The sequence below is a fragment of the Amborella trichopoda genome, chromosome 6 (assembly GCF_054954075.1).
Source record: "Amborella trichopoda isolate Santa Cruz 75 chromosome 6, AtrichopodaSantaCruz75HAP2 v2.0, whole genome shotgun sequence".
NCBI classification, from domain to species: domain Eukaryota; kingdom Viridiplantae; phylum Streptophyta; class Magnoliopsida; order Amborellales; family Amborellaceae; genus Amborella; species Amborella trichopoda.
The window spans coordinates 51,426,322-51,445,491 of NC_142341.1; the positions used below are offsets into that span (position 1 = coordinate 51,426,322).

At 33.5% G+C, this 19,170-nt stretch overlaps 1 protein-coding gene across 10 annotated transcripts; it reads right to left on the reverse strand.

The window, feature by feature from the left end:
• Nucleotides 1-6,574: 6,574 nt before the first annotated feature.
• ELF9 (RNA binding (RRM/RBD/RNP motifs) family protein) lies at nt 6,575-17,451 on the reverse strand. Of its 10 annotated transcripts, none has more exons than XR_016057337.1 (16): nt 17,112-17,451; nt 16,266-16,376; nt 15,698-15,859; nt 15,339-15,550; nt 13,441-13,659; nt 12,786-12,878; nt 12,028-12,066; nt 11,839-11,928; nt 11,629-11,731; nt 10,226-10,335; nt 9,808-9,888; nt 9,397-9,481; nt 9,145-9,221; nt 8,646-8,779; nt 8,192-8,283; nt 6,575-6,997 (listed from the first exon to the last, which is right to left on the reverse strand). XR_016057337.1 is itself a non-coding variant. In XM_006858732.4 (14 exons), exons 1-14 carry the CDS (start codon nt 17,146-17,148, stop codon nt 6,874-6,876), a joined length of 1,521 nt encoding a protein of 506 aa, XP_006858794.1. In that variant the 5' UTR covers nt 17,149-17,451; the 3' UTR covers nt 6,575-6,873. The 10 variants fall into 10 exon arrangements, 1 of the variants encoding a protein (XP_006858794.1); XR_016057340.1 differs by having other exon boundaries at nt 6,790-6,997; nt 10,226-10,325; XR_016057333.1 differs by lacking the exon at nt 10,226-10,335.
• Between the last annotated feature and the right edge of the window lie 1,719 nt (nt 17,452-19,170).

A 19,170-nucleotide genomic window follows, 5' to 3' on the forward strand; every position in this document is an offset into this window, starting at 1 on the left:
ATCGAGAAATATGATTTTAACACATAAAATTTTTTTTGTGATACCTTTAAAATATATTTTCATATTTAATTATAAAATTTAAAGCATAAAAAATAGTGTAGATCGAGAAGATTTGTGAAAACTTGAAAATCTTAAAAATTGATAGTCCATTTACAAGATGTCTTATTTCCAAAATGCGAAATCCATTTTTTTTCTCATGTCCATACATCTTAACGTCGAGATAATCAATTTGAAGATATTTGAGCATCAAAACAACCTCTTCTAATACACTTTTTGATTTGGGCTCTAATTTGATCATTTAGATCCTCAACTCTATATAAACTTTTTCCAAATATAAATAAAGTGAATAATTTTAAAATAGTAAAATGGTATTATTATAAAATAGTAAAATGGTTTTATAAAGCTGCAGTCCTATTAAAATAAGTAAAACCTCACTTCATAGCTCATAGGAAATTACAATTAAAAACCTTTATATCGATCATCTTCACTTAAACATTATGATTATGAAAAAAAAAAAAAGTCAAATAAGAATGGGGTTGGGGTCGTGGTGGTAGCACCACATGTGCCGCAGCTAAGATCTAGGCTTTCATTCTCACCTAACATTTTCAAAGACCGCTAATGATTTCAAAAACAGGTAGGAACTCGTCATCCCTATTGAATTACCCAAAAAAAAATTTTATTTCATGCAGGCTGGACCTCATTTCTACACATACAGTCTAGAAAGTGTAAAGCATCCATCTTAAAGATGGATGCAAGTAGGTGTTCTATCTAAAAACAACGGAAACTAACGGTCCAAATGTTTTATTGCTAAAATTATTATTATTTATTTTTTTATATTTATGATCTCCATGTTATAGATTACATATCCTTAAAAATTAAGTATTAAAATCCATCTCAAAAATAAATATTAAGACGCCTGCATTTCTACATATGCGGACATGGTCGTGTAGAAACCGGGTCCAAAAAAAAATTACGATTTTAAACTCAAAAAATAGTATATATTGTAACAAATCATCTAAACCGTCCATTTTGCTCTAAAAATAAGTGTTTATAGTTTCACATTCTATATCATTATTTAAGTTTAAAATTTTATTGTCGTTGATGGAAATTGATTTAGATCCATTGTGGAGATTTTCAATCGCCAAAAGTGCTTTCCCGATAAAGATTTGAGGTGATGCTTTTTTTGTTTCTATAAAGCCTAGGCCATATAGAATTTCTATAATTTTCCCAATATATTTGTTTCTCCAATCTAAACTTAGTCCCTCTAAAGTTAAAACTAATATTTATAACCCTCATGATCATTTACAACCTTTTTCTCAATGGAACTGAGTTAACAACACTTTTTACAAGACAAACGTACGTCCACTTTGGTTGAGAACTTTGATAATAATTGATTTATCTTAGCTCCCATAATTTATTATCCTCATCATCATAATATTTTTTTAATTAATTTGGGTTGACTACACAAATCTTAGTTTATCATTCTACTCTATAAAATGCAATTTCAGAATTCATAATATATTTGAGCAAAATTTTACATTGGTTACCTACTTAACACAACCGGGCCCCTTTACCCGGGGCATGGGACGGGTTAAGAGAAAGTCTATCGTAATCACCCTTCTTAGACCTGGATTAAAAAAAAAATATCCCCATATGATATAATTTACACACATGAATTTTTTTTATTTTTTTCCCAAAATACGATCCGCTTCAATTTATAAACTCCAAACCAAAACTCTTAACAATTCGATTCAAAAACTGAATTTTTGTGAACCTACCCATTCAGAACCGTTTATACCTAAACCCGTTTATCTGATTTTCGAAAAATTTGTTAGGATGCTCATCCAATAATTCCAAATCAGATTTGGAAAATCCAAAACAACATGTTAAAATAGTTTTGGTTTGGATTATGAAAGCATGAACCAATGGCATTTTGGGAAAAAGGTAACATTAGGGTAGATTGTAAATTTTCCTCTTTTTTTTTATGGGAAAATTACATAAAAATCTGTTATACTTTGCGCTATTACGGATATATCAAATAATTTTTGTTATTCCATGTATGTCTTTTTATTACTATAATGTAATTTATTAAAAAATACCACTTTACCCTTTTTCGAATGTTCAACATTCGAAAATAGACCGAAAGTTAAACGTTAAATTTCCTATTTTCGGATGTTCAACATCCAAAAATATCCCGATAGTTTAATGTTAAGTATAACATTTTTAACATCTGAATTTAAAATATTTTCAGATGTTCAACATCCGAAAATATCCTGATAATTAAATAAACCTTCGTCTTTTCTGTTTTTGGATGTTGAACATCCGAAAATCTCTTAAATTTGGATGATCAACATCCGAAAATGTTATACTTCACGTTAAACTATCGACGTATTTTTTAATGTTAAACATCCGAAAATTCCGTAATTTCAAATGTTCAGCATCCGAAAATAGGAAATTTAACGTTTAACTTTAAGCCTATTTTCAGATGAAGAATATCTGAAAATCTCACCGATTCGGATGTTCAACATCTAAAAAAAAGTAAAGTGGTTCTTTTAAAAAAATTATGTTATAAAAAGTTAAAAAAAAGGATAGGATTAGCCCACTAGCTCATATAAACATGTAACATTAACGTCCCAGTTTGAATCTAGGCCAATCTGACGATCACGGATGTCCAGTAGTGTTTGAATTTTAGTTTTTTTTTTACAAAACCAAATCACTTGAAATTTTAGATGTGTGTTCATAAAAAATAAGTGAATATTTGAAAAATATCAAAAAAATATTTTACATAAAATAAATTGATGAAAATACACCTAAAATATTTCGGGGGTATTTTGATCTTTTTTTTCATAAATACGTTTTTTTATATTTTTATTAAGTGTGTCTTGATGAGAAGAACACACACCTAAAATTTCAAGTGGTTTGGATTTGTAAAAAATAAAATAAAATTCAAACACTACTAGACATTTGTGATCGTCCGATCGGTCCAGATAGGTCCAAATTCAGTCTGGGCCATTGGACTCATATGTTCATATGAGCTAGTGGGTTAATCTCATCTTTTCTCAAAAGTAAAAAATAAATATAAATGTAATAATAAAAACTATTTTATATATCGATAATAACATAAAATATAACATATTTTTATGTAATTTTCTCTTTTTTTATTGAAGCACGGTATTGAAAATGCTAGAAGTCTAGAAAGGTGAACTTGAAGTCTTGAATAGACTTTATAATTCCAATATATATATATATATATATATTACATACTTTAACACTTGTCTTAATTTCACGCTTTCATTATCAAGACCCTAAAATTAAATACAACACAATTTGCATTTAGTCAAGTCAAATGGCATTTTCGAAAAAAGATAATCAAAAACCCGAAATAGAACGCAACTTGGATTCGTTGACTTCTAATGTTTCTGGCACCACCCACTAACATGAAAAATACTAAAAAAAAAAGAAGGAAAAAGTTCGTATAGAGCCGAGGCTCTAAAATACCCTCAAATTAATCATCTTGTCATCAAGATTTACGGACATGAGAAAAAAAAAATGAATTTCAAGCTTTGGACCATCAATTTTCAAGATTTTCAAGTTTACATAGATTAGTTCCATTTATTTTATTTTTTAAGCTTTAAATTTTATAATTAAATATTAAAATATATTTCAAGGTTATCACAAAGATTTTTAGTATTTAAACCACATTTCTCGATAGTATTTGAAGGTGCCGCTTTATTTTGATTGTTTAGAGCCTCGGCTCTATACAAACAGCACACAAATGACTTGAAATTCGAACTATAAAAGGTTCCAATTTCAAAGTTCTTACTTGGTCTCTTGTGATGGGGAGTGACAAACTTTAAAATATATAGAAAAATGATTTGATTGGGCTGCAGCCCTATCAAAATAATTAAGCAGGACCTCAAAACTCACCAAAAATTGAAATTTATTCAAGTAGTGTATTAGTTAAAAAATGGTTTGACAGGGTTGCAGCCCTATCAAAATAATTAAGCATAACCTCAAAACTCACCAAAAATTGAAGTTTATTCAAGTAGTGTATTAGTTGAAAAATGGTTTGACAGGTCTGCTGCCCTATCAAAATAATTAAGCGTGACCTCAAAACTCACCAAAAATTGAAATTTATTCAAGTAGTGTATTAGTTAAAAAATGGTTTGACAGGGCTGCAGCCCTATCAAAATAATTAAGCATAACCTCAAAACTCACCAAAAATTGAAGTTGATTCAAGTAGGGTATTAGTTGAAAAATGGTTTGACAGGTCTGCAGCCCTATCAAAATAATTAAGCATGACCTCAAAACTCACCAAAAATTGAAATTTATTCAAGTAGTGTATTAGTTAAAAAATAGTTTGACAGGGCTGCAGCCCTATCAAAATAATTAAGCATAACCTCAAAACTCACCAAAAATTGAAGTTTATTCAAGTAGTGTATTAGTTGAAAAATGGTTTGACAGGTCTGCAGCCCTATCAAAATAATTAAGCATGACCTCAAAACTCACCAAAAATTGAAATTTATTCAAGTAGTGTATTAGTTAAAAAATGGTTTGACAGGGCTGCAGCCCTATCAAAATAATTAAGCATAACCTCAAAACTCACCAAAAATTGAAGTTTATTCAAGTAGTGTATTAGTTGAAAAATGGTTTGACAGGTCTGCAGCCCTATCAAAATAATTAAGCATAACCTTAAAACTCACCAAAAATTGAAGTTTATTCAAGTAGTGAATTAGTTAAAGGGTATGGTGCCTCAATAAGAGGTTCACGTATAAAAAATTTCAAAACAAAAAAAAAAAGAAAATTGTATTTTTGGCATCGAAAAACTTTCAAATTGATCATATTGGTTTTAACTATTATGGTTGTAAAAAAAATTATTAGGATTTCAAGCTCTAAACATAGTGTATATTGTAACAACTTATCTAGACCGTCCATTTTGCCCTAAAATAAGTATTCATGGATCGGCAAGACATATAGTATTTTTTAGCTTCAAATTTCACAGGCAGTGTTAGAAATTGAGCTTAAAACCATCATGGAGATTTCCAATGGCCAAAGTGCTTTCTAGACGAAAATTCGAGATGACGCTTTATTTTGTTTTCATAAAACCTAGGCAATCTAAAATCCTCGATCTCTCACCCACACGAACATATTAGATTTTTTGAGATCCGAGACAGATTTCAAAATTTAAAGCCCTGGACCTCCCTCAACCAAACTGATATGTTTGCCACTGAACTGATGACAAGAAAATTTGTCATCTCGGAACATGATTGAATCCCATGACCAGAATTGGTAATTGGGGATCGTAGCATTAGAAGAGGAATCTTATTTATGAAGCCGTTTTGGCCACATCTAACGGTCCAGTCAAGCCCCCTTTTAGGGCAAAAGACTTAGAATGGGATCAATTTTAGAACTGGAAAATGGTTTGATAGAGCTACAGCTCTATTAGAATCAGTAAAACCTCACTCATTGAAAATTACAATTCAAGCAATGGAGAACGTTTACATTGATCATCTCAGCTTGAACATTACGGTTGTGAAAAAAAATTAAGATTTTAAGCTTTGAAAATATTGTATATTGTAACAAATTATCTAGACCGTCTATTTGACCTTAAAAATAAGTATTCACAGATCCACAAGATCTGCTCCATTATTTTTATTGTCGTTGTTGGAAATTTATAAATCCATCGTGGAGATTTCCGTCGCCAAAAGTGCTTTCTAGATGAGGTTATGATGTAAAGCTTTATTTTGTTTTTATAAAGACTAGCCATAATAGAAGCTTCATCCTTTAGAAATTGAGTTCTTGACCACTTCGATGACGAGTATCTAAAACGAAACAAAATAAAAAAGAATTTTTGAGTTTCTAACCCGTACATTGGATTGCTCAAAATTGGTTGGCTACTATTAAATCTCAAGAAATTAATATTTCTTAGGCTAATATATTGTGCATATAACATTACTCTCTTTCCTTCTTTTCCTTTTGAGGTTGTTTACCGGGTTAAGAATGTTACCTCCCTTGAACTTACGGTCCTAAAATATACTCCTGGGTTTGTTCTAAAATATACTCCTAGACATGGGTTTTACTGATATGCTATTTATTGGAGCATATTATAATGGAAAGGGTGAGGCATGTATAAATTATGGGGTGAAATATGCTCATCCTATGAAAAAGCCAGGGTCGCGGTAATAGCATCCCCACACTTAGTTACCACATCACGGTATCCATTCCTATTGCTCACACCCCCAATTTAACACCTTCAAAATATAAACCCTCCCCCCTAATCTATTAAAAAACCGGATAATAGCCTACCCTGTCTTCAAAAAAAAAAAAAATCATCGTTCTTGGGGATCCATCTCACTTGTTTCCTATATTGTTCTATAGGTCATTCGGCTCACAAAATCTCCAATCCATTCAATTTTAATTGAGGTTCGGAGACAAATTCAAATCACAATTGAACTGCTTTGAATGCCTAATCATGCCCTTCCTCAAACACCTAAGAACATTACTCGAGGACAAGAAAAGAACCTTTATTGCCTATCCTCATAGGTCAGAGAATATCACCCACACAAAGTACAACTTTTACCAGGTATACAATTTTCCGTTAGTGATAAATTGAAGTCCAAGAAAACCTGCCATTCTACATCCATCCATCTATACAATTTCCAGAGAGACAAAGAGGTACTTAAACTGTCAAAGGTCCTTAAAAGCACATAACAAGAGGTGAAAGATAACCTAAGAACCAGCCTTGCTATGTATGCATTGGTTAGATTAATTACTCAACATATATATAGCTTTCTTTTTTTTTGAGTTTGAAACATATATATAGCTTTCAAAGCGAAAATTTTGAATTCCTCAAATACCCTAGCATCCTTATGATCAGTCAGCCTCTAGTTCTGCACCAAACTGCTCTAATCGAGCAACATCATCATCAAGATCACGAACTTGTGCATGGTTGACAGAGCCATCATCTTCACTGGCATGTATCTGCTTGCCACCAAACCTAGACCAGAGAAGAACATGAAGTGAAAGATAAGAATGCAATGTACAAAGCAAATTGACTACCTCCAAGAATATGAAAACATTTTTAAAGAGTGTCGATATATGTAACTAGTTCCAAAATACGAAGACACAGAAAAACAGCGTCTTTCATCAAAATCCAATATAGGAAAATAAAGGGGAAGGCATCATGACCTATAGGCTATAGCTGCTATACAATCATCCAGCATCCATTCTCAGGATGTGTTGCCGGGATGGACAGTAGTATTGCGTCTTCACCATGGATAAAATTTCCATTCAACTTTTTAAAAGAAAGGACATGGCGCCCATAATCCTATCTAATCCAATTCAACAAGACCAGAAACAGTTTTCTAGACAAATGGATGGCAAGACCAACTGCACCCTAAAAAATTTTAAGATGTCAACAAAAAAACTGTGAAGAAAAATAGCAATAGACAATGGGTGGAGACCCCATCCAGATGTGAAAAACTAGTTGGGCAAAATTTGTAACAGTTATATGCCAATGTGAGATCCCAAAGCTATGATGTTACCCATAGAGATATTGTCCTTGTGGCTACATAGGAAAAACCATCCTTCCAAGGAGAAAGGAGGTCTCACTCATGAAAGATCTAGATGCTCAAAATGCCAAACACTCACAAGAATCATACCACTAGTTCACGGATTCTATAATATAACCCCTTTTCTTTTGAGAATGTACCAGAGGTCCCCGTTAAACTGGCTAAAGACATTTCAATGGGTTTCTTGGATCTTCAACAGTTCAATGCAAAAAGGAAAAGCTAGTTTTTTACCCAAAGTGGTCAAATTAAACAGTTTGGTCCAGCCTCCTTGACATTGGTTTATTCAGACAATGCCAATAAAAATTATTTCAATCTATTAGAATCCTAAAGACTTTTCCTTTTTACTTTTTTTCCTTTTGATGAACAATAATTACTGAAACAATAAGGGGGGATATCATTCCTATGACAGAAACAAGAAGGGGGGATGTCATTCCTATGACTAGACAAATAGACAAACAAGTGCTCTTGACATAAACATTTTAGTGACAAGCCTACAACTGATCACACAAATTACTCTCCACATCATGAATAAACATCTCATTGAGCTTCCTAATACTAGTTCCTTTTTTTCTTTCTTGAGCATCCTTACAATAATAATTCACGAGCATTAGAAATTTTACCATCTTCCATTCATCAGCTCTATACACTTTAATCCATCCTTTCTATCTTTGAATTTCACCAACACAACACCTTGTGGATGATTCTCACATATCTGCAGTTCAATGCCAACATTCAAGTATTAATAACATGCACTGGGAGCAACAAGAATTTCAAACACAGAGCAAACACAAGACAATGAACTCTGGTAAAAACAACTTAGAATTCAAGACAATACAAAACTCAGAAAATGACTAATACAATAAATACAACAAATCCAGATGAATAGAGTTTCTGATGACTCTTGATACGCCCACAACACATTTAAATATTCTGATGGCTCTTGATGAACAAACTCCTCCCCGCAATAAATTGGAATTAAGCACCGTCAATTAAGAATACATTTAAAAGACATAAAAGTTTACATATCGGTCAAGTAATAAGATCCATTGAATCAAGTAACCAATTTCCACTTACCTTAACTGATTCTACTGGACCAAGCTTGCTACATTCCTCAAAAACATCTAACTCCAGTTCTGGTAGAAGGCTTGGATCAGACTGCATAGAAGATACGCCACCGACCAAAGTCATGATACCAATGCTCAAAGAAGCTTCAGAAAAAATTATACCATGTCACTGATTGAAGACGAGTCCTAGAATCTAGATAATTTTTAACCAAAGATGCAATCAATCAGACAAATAAGAAATAAGAAACATCAAACTTTCCTTCCCATTTTACCCCACAGCAAAAAGAAACAGGAAAAAAGATGTACGTCAACTTGGAAGTTGCCATAGACAACTTGCCTCAGGTCAATACCAAGTCCTGAACACAGAATCAAAGTCTCACTGATGCAACTCAGATTGGGCCATATGTTCTTTTTTTCTTCTTTTCATAATTTTCCAAAGTGTATTCAAATACTTCAAAAACCAAAAACCTATTTTTAGGCACATCAAATAAGGGAGTAAGGCCAGTTACCCTCAGTTCAGCAGGTGTAAACATATGCCTCAATACAATAGTAAGAGGAATCAGCAACTTCTTATCATCATGGCCACCTGAAGCTCATAAAACCAAATATTAACACAATAAAGAGTTAATATGATGTTCTAGATGGCACTCAATGCCAAAAGCATATCTGCTGACAAAAATAAGGCAACATTCAAGTTCAAGAACATAAAACAAGAAGAAAAGGAAGAACATGAATTCGTCAAAAAGTAAACAAGGCAGCACCACATTTTCTTAGCTCAATAAACCACTCAAGGACGGCAGAGCTTCATTCCTCCTTAACTATTTCCCACAAAGGCCAGTCGGAGATCTACAACACATTTACAGGGATTGTATACAATGAGACCGTTTACCTTTGATACAAGGAGGTCATAATTACTTATAATCATCCGATGTGAAATCTGATAGCTTGGATATGTCACAAAATTCAAGAAATTTCCTTTTGAACTTTGAGCTTGCTCAATGCAAAAAATGTAGGCATCCAATTTCACATCCAATAGTCAAGATCAATTGTGACCACCTTGTAATCAAGGTAAATGGTCGCATTGTATATTTTTCCTTAAAAAAGAGATACGTTTTTTTTTGGGTAAGTAAAAAAGAGATACTTAAACACATGACACTGATGAAGAAACTTACCCCAGCCAAGAATCTTTTCTTGAACCCTTTGAAGTTTCTTCTTCTTCCTCTTATCTTGTTGTTTGGTTATAAACTTGTCCCCTGCATAAAACATATAGAGAATGATAACTGGCAAACTACCGAGCCCTTTTTGCTTGAAGAATATTCCCAACATTTTAAATTAGGTACCATTACAGGTATTCCCCATTAAGCAAGTAAACTTGATATGGGAAAGCAATACATGATACCTTAAAACAGTTCAGAGATGGGAAAATAATATCCCCACCCCGAGACCATAATGACCCCTATAAGAAACCTCCGACCCTTGGGGGGTACCCAACACATCGTTTTTATTTAATTTTGGACCAAAATATATTTTACATATTACTATAATTGTTTTAAAAGAAAATGGCCATAATCTCTCTCTGTCTATGTATACCTGTATCTCTTTCTTACTGGGTTCGGCACTCTCGTCTCTCTTTCTCTTCTATAAATTGCTCCATTGCTATATCTCAAACCTCTCTAGATGTCATCTCATCCTGGGGTAGACTTAAACATGAGAACGAATAGTGGGTTATGCTTGAGTTCACATAACAACAGAGAATCAAAACAAGAGAAGAGAAGGCCAGCAAGTGAAAAAATCACCAGACAGCACTAAGATCAGAGAATTTCAATAAAAAAAGGAGGAAAATTCACACAAAGTACCTGGGTTTAGAGGATTTACGGGGAAAAACATTCCTCAAGCGATTTCAGCAATAAGAAGCTCGCATTTTCAGCAGAAATTGCTTCTGCAAAGTCCACTAAGTATTGAGCAGATTTGGCCCAATGATGCGAGCTTTTCAGCAGTGAATAGACCTATTTCTAGTCTGCTGTTGGTCACTTTTTCAACAGCAGATAGCCTCAGATTGACAAGAGGTTCCAGGAAAAACTTAAACACATACAAGATAGGGAGATGTGTGGGTTTGAAAACCCCCTTTCAGTTCTTTCTCTCACTGCATTTAGTGAGTTTCTACAAACTTCAAACACACTAGCAAAACTAAGTGGATTTCTCTAGTTTTGAATCCCAAATCAAACCCACTGACAAAAGGACTTGTTCAACAACAGTGATGGCCTTGAGCTTTGATATGTTTCTCACGCTCTAAAATCATGAGGATAGGAAGACGAATGATATTAATATACTGCTCTCTCTTGAAATGGGATCATATCAAAGTTTGGAAGGGGACCTTATCAAACCTATAAATCCATTCCCTCTCTAACTTTGAATAATAAGAAGATAAAATGGGAAGGATTGCTGGGTTCATGGAACTTTCTCTTAGGGCTGGTAACGGGCCAGGCCTGGCCATAGCCTGACCCTAACTCCTATAGGACCAAGCCTGAGCCTGGCCCGGTCTAGATTGGGCTGAAGAGGCCCTGGCCCAGGATGGGCACATAAAATATTAAAAAAAAAAAAGTTAAAAAAGGGGTTATGCCGGGGCGGACCGAACCGCCCATGGCCCACCCAAGGGCCACATTCTGTAGCCCAAGCCCATTGCCTGCCCTAGTTTTTTTCTATAGATTGAGAGAAACATGGGAAGATTATTGACTGAAACGTAAAACATTGGATTTTTGTTGTTACCACCAAAAGGCTGGGTTGCTTGTAGGGCCAGTTATGGTTTGGGGGTGGGGAGTTTGTTGAGAAAAAATTAACATTAGGTTTTTGTTGTTACCGCCAAAAGGATTGGAGGTTCCTTGTAGAGCTGCTTATGTTCTGGGGTGGGATGTACTGTCCCCTTTGAAGATTGAACATATATACTACGCTACAAACCAGAAACCAAGTGTGGTAAATGACAATTGACGATTTACCTTTTTGCTCAAACTTTGCTTGACTGACAGACATACAAATTTTCCCACCAGGACGCAAAGGAGTTCCATCCAATATTTGAATGGCCAAACCAACAGATGGCTCCTGGTAATTGCAGAAAGAACAAAAAAAAAAAAATTAAAAAAAATAATCATCATTTTAAGACACCAGTTGTAAATGTGTTAGAAAAACATCATATAGAAAGAGAATACCTTCAAGTAAGACACCAATGCATCTCCTTTCTGTTTACCAGTTTCTTTGTCGACATAGATCTTGACACGAGGCTTTCTGGTATCAGGATCCTAAATATAAAGAGAAGAATACCACCATCGTGAGAAAACATCCAGTTCTTAACATTACATATCAAGTATGTACAGCCTCGAATGTATATAATTCCTCACCTCCTTTACGACACCACACTTGGAAAAGACCTCCACTAACTGCCAGCGTTGACCACACATCAGTACTGATGCAACTCAAGAAAGTACTAAATTCAACACTCACAAAAATAAAGGAAAGTATAAAAATTTAGCCATATATACGCTGCAGACAACCATCGGTAGTTCATAGGCAAGAAATAAAAATAAAAACCACCTTGTCTCAGAAAAGAGCATCTTCTTTTAACCTTAGCAGTATTTATTTCACAAAACACCATTAGTACATTAGAAAGAAGCAATTTCAAGTATGCCACACACTGACTGATTGGTGAAACATAAGAAGGAAAAAGGAGTGAGGAATATGCTAAATTTTCAGAACTCATAAGACCATGAATCGAAATAATAGTGCATCAATGAGCAGTCAAGAAAGCTAAAACAGCCCCAAAATCTCACCCCATGCGCACTTAAGAAGCAGAAACTGAGAGCTCCTCAAAAATCCAAGTTGCAGATGCAATGAATACAAGGTAAGCATATGACGCACATCAAGTATATGATTCAAAACAAACATATGATTCACCCACTGTCCATTTAGATGAACAGTGGAAATGAACCATATTTCAGGGGAGATGCCCATCATTGGGACTCAGTTCCTCTCCACCAAGTGTTTTGCCATGGACGGTGAATGCCCATGTTTTCTCTTAGAATATCTCTCACTTTTCACAAGGTTCCAGGGGACAAAATACAAGCAGGAAATATATTGAAAAACTAATAGCCAGACTCACCTCCTCAGCAGTTACATCATCTGGCAATCCAGTCACATAGACATGGGTATTGACTTTCAAGTCAAACCAACTGTCAGGAGGTTTATTAGCTTCCTGTTACAGAAAAGTTATTTGAGTATATCAGCACCACCCGTGAATGGCAATTCAATTAGCAGTACACTTTGAGCCTAAAATTTCAAACATAAGAAAACATCTGTTCATATTTGTATATTAGTTATCTACTTTGACTAAATTTTTCTTAGAAAGCTTTCATTAGACAAAAACAAAACTCCTCAGCAGTTACATCATCTGGCAATCGAGTCACATAGACATGGTTATTGACTTTCAAGGCAAACCAACTGTCAGGAGATTTATTAGCTTCCTATTACAGAAAAGCTATTTGAGTATATCAGCACCACCCATGAATGGAAACTCAATTAGCAGTACATTTTCAATATGTACTACAATAGCCAGGTATGGAAATAACGAGTTTTTTTTCTTTTCTTTTTTTTTTTGTCATTGACATTTAAAAAAAAAAGGTTTTCTTGCAAAAGGAAAAACAGAACCCAAGTAGAATGAGAATCAGGCATGCAATAAACTTGCTTGAAATTTACACAGAACCAAAAAAGGGAAATTAAACAAAAAAATACCTTGTATTCGCCAAAAAAAGATTTACCTTTTTATCACTGATTGTATCTGGCTCTTTCCTTTTCTTTTCAGAGTCTGTCTCTACATTCTCACCATCAGTATTACCTTCCTTTTTTTTGGGTAAGTCAGCATTACCTTCCTTCCCTTCAGAAACATCTGGATCCTTTAAAATTGGAAAGACCTCCTGCTCCTGAACATAAGTCATCTCATCCAAGCCATAGTGTTCCCTATTAGAATGTGAATCATCCTATCATAAGACATAGAAGATGAGTAAGATTCCAATAATTCTTCACAATATGCTAATAAGAGGGTTGGGATTGTTGGAGGTAACAAACAAAACATCTCAGATGCTAACAAGATAAGAAAGTCTACTCGCTAAAATGAAAATTATAAAAAAGCACATGACTCCAAGTGGTAAATGTATTAATAAGAGAAGTCATTTTCAAAAACTTATTATGTGAATGTGTACAAGTGAAGAATGGCCTCTTAACAGAGAAGAAACTCAGTAATGAACAACCCAGAAGAAACAAGAGTAGCTTAAAAGTGCCAAACAGAGAAGAAGAACACGAATCAAATAATAAACGACTCACATATTAAATCTCAAAAGGAAAGGCAAACTTGCTTAAAAAAAGTCGTCCCAAGTGAAACAACCAATACAGCTTCCTATCTACAAAGATGCATAAACGTTTATGCCCAATTCCATTTTGTTAAAACATAAATAGAAAAATACAACACTTAGGTTTTAGAGCTTATCATCAGATTGCTCCTACACTGTCACGCTTTGGCACAATACAAGAAACATCCAGTAGATATGGAAACATTTTAATAATATTATGAATCATATCCTATGCCTAATCACGGCTAGCCACATCAAAATCAGTCCATGTGAAGAGGAAAATTAGGCAGACAAGGGAAAAGGCCAAAAGGAAGAAACGTAACAAAAACTAAGGAAGAAATAAAATCATGACATAGAGAGAAAAATGCTACAAATAAAACGAAAAACTTTTTATGTGTTCCACTTCCATGGAATCAATACCTATTAGCCAGGAGAAATTGCTTCAATTGCATGATCTATAGCACTTTTGAATATCTAGTTCATATTTAAATGAGATTTATGCCAATTATAACTTCTAAACTGTAGTGCTGCAACTTCGCAGCCTGGAGCTGGGAAATCTAACTCAAGTATTAACGATGTGGTTACTAACATAGAATACAAAACCAAAGTCAAGAAAGATTCAAAAGGGAAGGGCATTGTTTAATGGGTGCAGTTTGTATAGAGCTGAGGCTCTAAACAATCAAAGTAAAGCGCACCTTCAAATAGGGTCGAGAAATGTTGTTTCAATACTGGAAATCTTTGTCATAATAGCCTTAGAATATATTTTCATCTTCAATTATAAAATTTAAAGCTTCAAAAATAGTGTAGATCGAGCAGATCTATGAAAACTTGAAAAACTTGAAAATCTTGAAAATTAACAGTCCAAAAACAAGTTACAAGAAGCACTATTTCCAAATTTTGACATCCATTTTTTTCTCATGTCCATGCATCTTGATGTTGAGATGATCAATTGAAGGATATTTGAGCATCAAAACAACCTCTTCTAGTGAAACTGTTTAAGTGGGCTCTAATTTGCTTGTTTAGAGCCTCAGCTCTATATAAACTTTTTCCATGTTGGATTCACCATTATATATAGTCATGTCAATAATTCAGAGACTTTACTCAATACTGAGCATAAACTCACTTTTAGCTGTGTAATGCAAGTGCAATCAAGAAGAATAAGCAAAAAAGCAAAAGGCTGAAAAGCAAATTTTCATATTAAAAAAATGCGAGACAGGGAGGAGAGAGCCAAGCAAGAGAGTCAGAGAGAGAGAGAGACCCGGAGGGAAGGGGGTAGCCCAACATATATGGATGTGAATACAAATACTCACTTGTGGAACCCATGCTCGGAGAGAACGATCCCACTTATAAGTAGTTCCATCATCATCAGTAAATTCATCCTCGCCATCTGGTGGAGAGGAAGGCCTATCATCAGCACCCCCTGCAACAAATGGATCCTCTTTCAAATTCTCAGCTTCAGCCTCTGCTTCTGCAACCTCCTTCTTCCATTGAAGGAAATCATCTTTAGCACCAAAAGTTGACTCTGCATGGTAACTCATACAGTCAATGAAATAATGTTTTTGAAGAAAAGGGGAGAAAGAGAGAGAGAGAGGGAGAGAGATTATCTTTTGATAACTGTGAGAGATAGAGCTTAGAATTTGTAATTGATATTTGTCATGTACCCATATACCTGAAACTGAATTATCATAATGTTGACTTTGCCCACCTAACTCCTCTATCCTTGCAGACATAGCACTTACTAGCTCATGAATTGAAGATAATGGAAGCCAATCACTTCTCCCTTCAGACCATAACAATGTATTTTCTGTGATATACCCGTTTAAGTAATGTTCTGAAAAAATTAAAATAAGCAACAGATTAATAAATAACCCGTAAAAAAAAATTAATTATCACAGAAAAAAGGAATAAATAATAACCGACTAAAGAGTAAGGCTCAGAATTCTGCTCTCCAAACAATGCCAAAAACCACACGTTAAATAAACCTTCAGCAGAGAATGCAAGAAAGAAATTGTCTACCAAGTCAATTAAGAAATGATAGGAAAGAAAGGAAGAATGAATCACAAATAATACAGAGAAGCAGCTACCAAGTGTCCCAGAGTTCCACATCAGGTGTTGACAAAGTGAAATATAAAAAATATTCTCTATTGCGATTATTCAATAAATGTCCATCAAACAAATAAGAAAAATATCAAACCCAATTAGAAAAAAAAAAAAATTGCATTAAAGTGATACTTAACCTTGCAACTCTGATAAGGCATAAGGCCCAACATGTTCCTGATTCTCCCCAAGTATATACCAACCAACTTCAGTAACAGTATTAGAATCAGAACCCTGAGCACCAACCGTGCCTACAAAAAATAACAATAAAATTTACACATCAAATTCAAGAATTATTTCTTGTCATTCTATGCCATAGTTTCACACACTCACATTTAATTTTCGTATCCACCACGTATTCAATAATGCACCAACATTTCACATGTTTTCTTCTCATTTCCCTTTCATTTATACGCCAGAAAAGGAATTTTTTATCCTAATCACGTGGTTTAAGCCAAGGTGTGATGATCTACATATAAGCCAATTTATGAGGATGCAAGCCATATTGAACTCTGACAACTCCTTATTCCGCTTGAAAATAATGGTACAGCACAAAATCAATCGAATTTAGAAAATGAAAACTTTGCATACCAAACAAACTAAAAGAACATTATATCCACTTCCATAGAATTACATCTAATAGCTATTCAATAAAAAATGGAATTATTGATATCTACACACTGCTCATATCCGACAAAATTCATGGAAGTGTGGAATTAATTGGGAAGGAACTCAAATTTAGGGCAAAAAACCCCAAAATATAAAAACTTAGAAAACCCAACAAAAATAAGAAAATGGTATCTCCAGTTCCATGGTACCACATCCAGCACCCCTTCAATAAAAAAAATGGAATGATTGCTACCGCTACCAGAGCTCATATATAAGAAACTTCCACACAATGTGGAACTAACTTCTACAAAACCAAAAACTACCGGAAAAACCCCAGAAACCAAATTTAGCGCAAAATAGAGAGAATCAAAACATACCTGATTCCATGATAGGCAGAGAAGCTCTCGATTCCATGATAGGCAGAGAAGCTCTCGATTCTCAGGGGAAAAACCAGAGGAAAACTATTGGCAAGGCGAAAAAACAAAGACTTGTAGTCGTGAGGAACTTCACACTAAAAACCCTAACGCTAACTAGGGTTCAGCAATCGAAATGGAGAGGGAAGAGAGAGAAAACAGAGAAAGATGAGTGCTGTTTTGAACCATGGTACAAGAGAGGATGGTAAAAACTTCGAAATTAGAGAGATATGAATGAAATTTTGAAGTAAAGAGAGGGTAGTTTGGTCTGGAAAATATGGGAATTTTCGCACACCATGATCCTCATGACCATCGCAAGTGGATATAAAATCTGCGGTGGTGATGACAAAATGTGTACTCTTCATTTTCATAACCGTCCAATCAATGGATCGATGGTGATGTAAGGGACCATAAACTCAAATTTCGATGGCAGCTCTGATAGTAATATTGTATATCTGGAATTGGACCTTTGGTTAGAGACCATTTTAGGTAGGGTGTGGTTTATAAAAAGCTGAGGCTCCAAGGTGTGCCTTAAATAATATCAAAATAAGTTATTTTAGTATTAAAAATCTTTATGTGGCTTGAAATTTTATTTTCATTTTTAGTTATAAAATTTAAATATTCAAAAATAATGTGAATTGAACATATTTATGAACAGCTTAACATATTGAAAATTGACGGTCGAGATAATACATTATAAAATATATTATTTCAAATACCTGAAATCTATTTTTCCTTATGTTCATACATCTTGAAGTAGAAATTATCGAATTGAGGGTTTTTCAACATTGAAATAAGCTCTTCTAGTGAATTTTTAAAGTGTGCCTTAATTTAATTATTTATGGCCTTACCCTTACATAAACTCTTAGAATATTGGAAAAGTTTATATTAGTGTGAACCCTATAATGTAAGTGTAAGGTGCACCTCAAAAATGCACCTAAAATGGTCGCTCTGATGATGAAAAACCTCCCAATTGATCATTTCAACCTCAAGATGTATAGATATGAAAATAAAAAAATTTCAAGTCCTAAAAATTATATATCTTCAAATGCATTATCTATATTGTCTATTTTCAACAAAATTAAGTGTTAATCTCGACCTCGAGATCTACACTATTAATTAGCTTTAATTTCATAATTAGGAGTGAAATTACATATTTTAGTAAGATTTAAAAGTACATAGTACTTTAATTATTTAAAGTTGACACCTTATACAAATCATACTCTTAGATTATTTATTCGAGACCACGTGGATCAACTACAATTAATGAGGCAAAAAATTAGAGCATATTAATAACATAAATATATTAATATGTAATATATATACCATAATATAATATGTAATATAACGTATTTTATATTTATTTTTATTAATGTATATTTGTCCAACCCCTAAAAAGAAAGTAGATTCGTTATAAAATATAAGGAAAATATTGAGATCGGCTCACTAGCTCATATGAACATATGAGTCCAACGGTCCAAACTGAATCTGGGCCGATCTGACGGCCACAACCTCATTTTCTATTTTAATTTTAATTTTTTTTCTATGAATCCAAATAAATTAAAATTTTAAATGTGTATTCTTCAAAAATAGGATAATCTAATAAATATATCAAAAAAATAATTTGTATTAAATAAATTGACCAAAATACCTCTGAAAAGCTTCGAGGTTATTTTGGTCAATTTTATTTTTTGTGATATTTTTATTAAGTGCGTGTTGATGAGAAGAATGGACGCATAAAATTTTAAGTTATTTGGATTTGTAGAAAATAAACAAAATTAAAATAAAAAATGAGGTCGTGACCGTCAGATCGGCCTATATTCAATCTGGTCCGTTGATCTCATATCTTCATATGAACTAGTGGGCTAATCTCAATATTTTTCATAATATAATATAATATATAATATAATATATAATATTTTTATACCATATATGATACAAATAATATATAAATTACATATAATGTATATAATATGTATATTATATATATTATATATGTAATGTATATATTATATAGATATAT

Bases quoted from the DNA above. Each gene is read 5' to 3' on its own strand.
- ELF9 (XM_006858732.4), bottom strand. From the start codon at position 17,148: ATGGAATCGAGAGCTTCTCTGCCTATCATGGAATCAG. The intron at 15,860-16,265 runs GTTAAGTATCAC...TAATTTTTTCAG, and splicing joins TGCCTTATCAGAGTTGCAAG to AACATTACTTAAACGGGTAT. The intron at 9,222-9,807 runs GTAAGTTTCTTC...TATGAGCTTCAG, and splicing joins AGAAAAGATTCTTGGCTGGG to GTGGCCATGATGATAAGAAG.